Source organism: Leptopilina boulardi, unplaced genomic scaffold (assembly GCF_019393585.1).
Source record: "Leptopilina boulardi isolate dan_hultmark-lab unplaced genomic scaffold, ZJU_Lbou_2.1 LbouV2_300, whole genome shotgun sequence".
Lineage (NCBI taxonomy): Eukaryota > Metazoa > Arthropoda > Insecta > Hymenoptera > Figitidae > Leptopilina > Leptopilina boulardi.
The window spans coordinates 652,248-660,249 of record NW_026137864.1 but is presented as its reverse complement, the minus strand read 5'-3'; the positions used below and the strand labels follow the sequence as shown (position 1 = coordinate 660,249).

The following is an 8,002-nucleotide window of genomic DNA, read 5'->3' as shown; positions in this document are numbered from 1 at the left end:
ACTCATACCAACCGAAATAACCGGAAGTGTGATTTATATCACGTGTGAATGATCACGTGCATCACGTGTTCCATCGTTCCTGTGTCATGTGATGAAGGGAACGAACCAAAGGCGCTGTCTCCAGTGTCGAGAGCCTTCTGCTAATATTAAAATTTATTAAAAGTTGTCAAAAAAAAAGTAGAAAAAAAATTAAAATTAGTGTTTAGCCAGATAAATAAAAAAAAATGTTTATTAATTTAAAATTACTATTAACACTCGGTATTGTGATTGGGTGTCAAATTTTCACCGTCAGTGCAATTGATTCTGTACCCATTTTATTGTGGGATCATTATGGTAAAATATCATCGTTTGAACCTTTTAATCCTTTTCATACAACTACACAGGATGAATTTAAAGAGATTTTGAAACAAAAATTATATAATTCATCACCACCTGTATTAGTACTTGTTAAGGATATTCTTTGCACTGAAGATATTACACGAAACAAGGAGGTCAGTATAATATTTCATTATATATACGAATAACTCGTGACTATCAGTCAACTTTTGTTGAAATCAATAATTATTTTTTTTTTTTTGTGTTTGTCTTTATTTTTATTTTATTTAAAATTTATTTTAATGGAAATTTTTATTATTTGCTGTTATTGAATATTTATTTGCTTTTACTTTTAGATTTAATTATTATTAGACATAAATGTTTATTATTTTTTATATCTATTTTTGAATTATACATATTATTTTTGTATATTTTGATTATAATACTATTTTATAGTACTTGACTAGTAACACTTTTTAGTATTTTTTATTATTATTATTATTATTATTATTATTACTAGCGAACGCTCGCTCTGTTGTAGTTCTTATTATTATAATTATACTTATTATAGGTAATATATATTTTTTTTAATTTGTATTACAAAATTAGTTAATTTGGTTATTTTTATGAGGTTTTTTTTTCAATTATATTTAATTATTAAATTACCAATAATGTAATAAAATAATTAATTTATAAACAATTTTTTCGTGTATTTTTCCTTATTTTTTTGTAATTTTGGTTATCTTAAATTATTTCACAGAGATAATTTTTTTGTTGTTGATGAAAAAAATAAATAATTTTTTTTTTTACAGAGTTTAATGGATTTAAAAAATGCCAGTATTCTGTATCGCAGTGCTGTTAAATCACCAGTAAAGTACTTGAGGAATTTATTTTCATATCAGCAAATAGACGAGTCACAACTTGAGTCTATTGTCAATAATCAAATGGCAATTGTAAATGTGAAAAATTTGGAAGAGGCTTTAAAAACTTATAAATCTATTCGTGAATCAAGTCCAAATTTAGTGACAATACTTACAGGAAATTCTTGTAATATTAATCTTGAACCAGTGAGAAGAGTACGAAGAGCAGAAGTCGATGTTTCAAATGATACTTCATTATTTTTCAATTCATCCGACGGCGAGGTATTACTCTATTCGAGTAAATTTCCCTCCATTAAGGTGAGTTTAATGTTTTTCTATTCGTTTTTTTTTTTTTTTATTCCAAAATTCAATAAAAAAAAAAAAAGTTTAATTTTTAATTCAAAAATATATTATTTTTTCTTTAATAAAAATATAAATGATAAATATTATATTAAAATTTATGTAAAAAAAATTAATTTTTGAAAAATTTTACGTAAATAACAGTAAAGATTTAAAAAAAAAAAAAAAAATCATGTTTTTTTATAATACAGAAAAAAAATTTCTTTTTATTTTTCAGACAAGTTTAAATGGAAGTTTTGAGGAATTAACAAAATTATCAAATGCATCAGTTTCTAAACGTGTTAATAATTCAGTATTACTTGATCTAACATTTTCATCGCCGTCTTATGCAAAAATAGTGATAAAAATGAATTTCACAAAATCACAGGGTTACTATAATTTAATGAATATTTCATATTTCGATACAGCAGATCATACAAATGAAATTTCATTGTCATGGAAAAATAATTTATATATACCACAAAATTTTTCATATCATTGTGGTAGAGAATTTCTCTTTCAATGGTTTCTCTTTGATGAACAAATTTTAAAAGATAGTGTACAATTGAATTTTTCTGATTTACAAATTCAATTTGATGCCAATGGTAAATTTGGCGAAGTATACGATTGCATTGGATTTACATCAATACCAATATGGACGGGATTATTTGTAACATTTATTCTTGCATTAATTATGATTTGGGGTCTTTCAATGATTGTTGATATTCGTACAATGGATCGATTTGATGATCCCAAGGGCAAGACCATCACTATTTCGGCGCAAGAATAATTTATAATGCAAAAAAAAGAAAAAATTGAACATGTAAAAAATCAATTTTCCTGTAAATATAAGGTATGTTATTTTAATCGTCTTTTTTTTTTTTTTTTAAATTTATGCTGTGAATTCGTGAGATGAGAATTTCTTTTTTGAAACTAGCGAAAAAAAAAAAATTGCGCATAGATAAAAAATGAGATTCAATATAGACTATATTTATTTAGTATAATCATTTTTAATTAGGACGTTGTATCATAAGTAAGGTGGTGGTGGTGGTTTCATTTCACAGCTTGAATCATTCCCTATTCGAGTATGAGTCTGTTTTGCTGTTTGAAAATGTTTATCTAATTATTATTAAATAAGAGTGTAAAATAATAGGATTATACTATGTATGATCTTATTTCACATCATCGTTCAAATACTCTGCACAAAACAAAAATTGTATTTCAAAATATCTAAAAAAAAAAAGAATTATCTTTTTTTTAACTCTACTGATTGAAATATTCATTTTTCTTTTCTTTTAAAATACAGACCTTTGAAAAATCTTTCACAGATTTTTTTTTTTTAATTAAAAAATTAATTTCTACTTTTGTAATAGAGTGAAATGGTTTTTTTTTCACCTTTTTCATTTAACAAAGAAATATGTAAACTCATCAAGCAGTCAGTAAAGTGAAAAAAAAAATTCATTAAAGTTTATTGAGGAATAAAAAAAGATAAATATTCGAAAACTAGAATTATATTATTATATCATGAAGTTATAAAGAATATTAGGAAGAAAAAAAAATATATAGATATCGAAGATTCATTCCAATCTTAATTTTTAATATTATTAATCACGTCTATAGATGAAGCGATTGTTGTTTTTCTGTACTGCCACCTTTCATCATTAATTGTGCGTACAATATAATGTAAAAAAAAAAAAAAAACAAAAAAAGAAAACAAATATCATCAATTTATTGTGCTTAATTTACAAAAAATTGTTCATTAAGCAAGAAACAACTTGTATAAACACTGATTTAAATATTGTATTATATAATAATGATGATTATTCATGTGAATAAATCGTTGATTAATTGTAAAAAAAAAAATTCTTTTTCATTTTTCGTTAAAATTTAACTTTTTGTTCAATATTTTTTAATTATTATAGTTTTTTTTTTTTAAACGTGATCTTAAATTTTATTATAATAAATAAAAGCTGAAGTAAAGAATATTAAAAATTCATGCAATTTTTAACATTTTTTTTAAATTCTATTTTAAAAATAAACAATGTTGATAAACTTTGTTTAAAAAAAAAAACAAACAAAAAATTATTTTTTAAAAAGGACAACTTTTTCTTGGAAATGTTAGGGCATTATTTAACTTCGTATTATACGACTTTTTCGACTTTTTTTTTTTACAAAATTTTTGAACAAAATATTTTTTTTAATATGAAATTCAGATCTTCTTTATTTTAATTATTATATTAAACAAAATTTTTACCTAAAATTCTTCTCTAAATTAATTATTTTCAATATAATTTGAATTAAATAATTATTCACACAAATTCAATAAAAAAAAAAAATTTATAAAAATTCAATAATTTGTTTAAAATTTGAGAAAAAAACAACAAATAAAAAAATTAATAACATTTTTTTTGTTAGGGAAAAATTTTTGTTGTGTTAGGGAAATTGAAAAATTTATTCTTGTGGCAACCTTAATATTATCTTTATTTTCATTTATTTATTTAATACAAATTATAAATATTTGTCCTAAACGGTTAAATAGTTACAAAAATAATATTATAATAAATAAAAATGTAAAAATGATTAAAAATTCTATTTTTTTTTTTAAATAAATTTGAATAACTTTAGTTAAAAAATAAAAAATTTTGAATAAAAAAATAATTTAATCAGGTTTGCCACGGGTTAAGGAAATTAGGGAAAAGTCAGGGAATTTTATGAAAAATACTGGGAAATTATAATTTTTGAAATTTTCATTTCAAAACTTTTGCTTCTAAAAATTGTTGTGGCTATTAAAATAATAATAATAATAATAATAATAATAATAATAATAATAATAATACATTGTAAAAATATCTCAACATTTGTAAAGATTAGAGCTTGCGAATTTTTACTTCTTTTAAGTTTTATTAACTATTTGAATAAATTTTGAAAAACATTTTAAATAAGTATGTAAATAAAATGTTCAAAGTTATATGTAATAATAACTTAATTAATGAAAAAAAAATTTATTTACTATTATAAAAATATAAAATTATAAATTCAAAAAATATATTAAATTAATTATAAAAAATAATTAAAATGCATAAAATATATATAATTTTCGACTCGGTATTACAAAAAATCGAATTTAAAAAATAATTATAATAATTATTATTATATTAATTATCCATAACATGCAGACATTTTCACACCATGCATTACCATAAAAATCATTGAATGAGCCGGCAATGTTATAAATTGTCCAATTTGTTGAACAACAGGATTAAAAGGTGGCAAATCGCCATTCGACAATAATTTTAATTCCTCACCATTCATTTTAATTGTCCTGAAAGGAAATAACATTTTTTTTTTCTAAATATTTAAATAATTAATATTTTCTTTCTATATATATAAAATATAAAAATAACGATTAATTAATTTATTTATTAATTAATAATTAATCTACCTTGATTGTAAATTATCAGCAGTAAGTGTATATAAAAAAATTACACTATTTTTGAAAGATGATTTAAATCCTTGAATAAGAATTTTTATTGGATAATTATTTAAATTCATTCCATAAACAGTAATCGCTGGCATTTTATTAATAAGCGATTTATCCGCCGTACAATGTGCATAGAGTCTAAGTGTTCCAAAATTATTTGGCGTTTCAAGTTTCAATACTTTATTGGATACAAATTCTTTGTAAAAAACACTCAGCCACCAATCGGGATTTGGATTTAAATCAGGTCCCACCATTGCATAATTACCACCAAAAAATGATTGTCTAATAACAACTTGATGACCAACACTTGCTGAATATCCCAATTTATCGAGATAAAGAAAACCAGCAATAAATCTATCTGACATTTCCGGTGCACCGCCACCAAATGCTGAACCTGTCTCTGCTATATATTTGGAAAAAAAAAATTTTTTTTAAATATAAAATTAAAAATTAATTTATAATTTTTTTTAAAAATTCTTTTTCGATTTATTTTACTTACATAGCCACATTGAAATATTTTTCTCGACAGAATTAATGGCTTGTTGGAGAAATTTAATTTGATTTGATAAAATATTGAAAATTTGTGGATTCAAAAAATCTTCAACTTTAGCTTCTCTTCCATTGAGATAATATTGATGCCAAGAGACAAAATTAACGGAATTTTTATTGTTATCCAAAAATTCTTTAACATATTTATCACCACGTTGACTTTCGTTATCAGTATCGCCAATGTGATTTGCCTCAGGACCAATTAAAATACTATCTTCAAATCCAATTTCATTTAATAATAATCGTAAATTATAATAATCTTCCGCCAATTGTTGAGCCGAAATATTAATATTAAATACATGATGAAAAGAATTTGGTTCTATAAAATAATTTTTTTTTTTTTTTAATAAATGTTTTTTCAGGCCTCGGATCGACTTAAAAGCAGAAAAAAAGTTGTTTTAGTCGATTTATATTGCAAAAAAAGTCGATTTTTTTTATTTAAAATAAAAGTTTTGCGGATTTTTAAATAAATTTTTTTTTTTTAAATAATTAATAATTTTGAAAAAGTTAAAGTTGAAATTTTTAGAAATAATTGAATTTCAAAAGATTTACAATTGAAATTTTTGAAATTTATTTGAATGAAGAAACTTTTAAATTGAAATTTTGGATAATAATTTAATTTTAGTTGATTTTCGATTTAAAATTTTCATAATAATTAATTTTGAATAAAAATTTTTGAGTATAATTGAATTTTATTTGATTTTGAATTAAAAATTTTGAAAATAATTAAATTTTAGTTGATTTTGAAAATAATTGAATTTTATTTGATTTTGAATTGAAAATTTGGAAAATAATTGAATTTTAAAAGATTTTGAATTGAAAATTTGGAAAATAATTGAATTTCAAATAATTGAAAAATTTATTAGAAATTTGAGACAAAAATTGAACTTAAAAATATTTTAAATTGCGAAATGCTTTTCGATAATTGAATTTTTCGAAGAATATTATAAAAATCATTAAAATTAATTGAAATTTTTGCAAATAATTAAATTTCAAGTGATTTTGAATTAAAAATTTTGGGTAATTTTATTTGATAATTTTTTTTTAATTATAAACAATTATTAAATTTCACATAAAAAATTTTAATTGAAAAATAGTTTTAAATAATTAAATTTGTGATGAATTTCCATTAAAATTATTAAAAATAATTAATTTAATGAAGAATTTTAGTTAAAAATTTGTTAAATAATTGAATTAAAGAAGACCTGCATTTTATAATAAAAAAACGTAGTTTTTGTTTTTTAAAAAAAAAATTAAAATTTTTTTTAAAAAAAAGTAAATAAAAGTCGAAAAAGTCGCATTTTATTAAAATAAATCGAAAAAAGTCGGAAATAGTCGAAAAAGTCGTATAATCCGAGGTCTGTTTTTTATAAATAAAAAAAAAATACTATAAAAATAAATAATAATTTACCATTTCCAAGTTGCCAGTCAATAGACATTTTTTGTGATTTAGCAAAATTTAAAATCTCCCTTGCATTATTATTATTCCAAGTTCCATTGGAATTTCGTAATAAAACATTAAAATCAAAAAGCATTCGTAATTTTGATTTTTCCACAAATTTATATAAATGAAGAAAATCTTGTTCTGTTATTGTAAAATTGCTAATATCGTTATCAATAATTTCACTTGAATTATCTATAGTCTAAAAAAAATCACTTATTTTAAAAAATTTACTGTGATTTTTATTCCTGTGAGAAAAATAAAATTAATTTTACAAACCTCATTGAAATATAAACAATCAGCTGAAGTTCCACCAATTCTCACATAAGCTGGACTCAAGTGTCGTGCTAAATTAATAAATTTTTTCTCTAAAAGTGGAAATTTTTTCATATTTCTCAATAATGATGAGTCAAGGCCAAAGGATAAGAATTTTGTCGATGTTGTTTGTAAAAGAGATTGTTTGGTATTTAAAAATAAAATATGTCTCTCCGTTTTTTGTAGTGATCGAGTAAAATTCCATAAGGAGAAAATTAAGAAAACTAAGCAAACACTTAGTATTAAAGAACTTATTATGGAATGTTTTCGTAAATCTGAAAATAAATGAAAACAATTTTCTAACCTATTTCTTTCCTTATTATTTTTCTCCACTATTTTATTCTTTTTTTTTATATTTTACATATAAATAAATAATTTTATTTTATTTACTATTTAATAAAAATTAGTTATACACATTAAATTAAGAAAAAGCTTACTATTATACAAGGATGATCCATCTTTGTTAAGATTTTGATACTGATTATTTCCTCGATCTTTTCTAATTAAATAACTCATTGTAACGTTATTTGTATGCTACGATTTCCTATAAAACACTTATTTTTCACGAAAAAATAGAGTTAATAACAAAATTATAAACTCTAAAAACACCGGCTAGTTTTTCAAATGACAGGAAAAAACATGAAATTGTCTACATGAAACAGCTGATCTGTGATCACGTGATTGCAAAATTGAAGAATTCAA

At 21.6% G+C, this 8,002-nt stretch overlaps 2 protein-coding genes across 2 annotated transcripts; one reads left to right on the top strand and one right to left on the bottom strand.

Moving 5' to 3' along the window:
- Positions 1-96: 96 nt before the first annotated feature.
- LOC127282619 (V-type proton ATPase subunit S1-like) lies at positions 97-2,760 on the top strand. Its single transcript, XM_051306982.1, has 3 exons — positions 97-491; positions 1,128-1,493; positions 1,753-2,760. Exons 1-3 carry the CDS (start codon positions 225-227, stop codon positions 2,302-2,304), a joined length of 1,185 nt encoding a protein of 394 aa, XP_051162939.1. The 5' UTR covers positions 97-224; the 3' UTR covers positions 2,305-2,760.
- Positions 2,761-4,584: 1,824 nt separating this feature from the next.
- LOC127282638 (heparanase-like) lies at positions 4,585-7,946 on the bottom strand. Its single transcript, XM_051307014.1, has 6 exons — positions 7,738-7,946; positions 7,265-7,575; positions 6,956-7,187; positions 5,495-5,863; positions 4,957-5,398; positions 4,585-4,836 (listed from the first exon to the last, which is right to left on the bottom strand). Exons 1-6 carry the CDS (start codon positions 7,814-7,816, stop codon positions 4,674-4,676), a joined length of 1,596 nt encoding a protein of 531 aa, XP_051162971.1. The 5' UTR covers positions 7,817-7,946; the 3' UTR covers positions 4,585-4,673.
- Between the last annotated feature and the right edge of the window lie 56 nt (positions 7,947-8,002).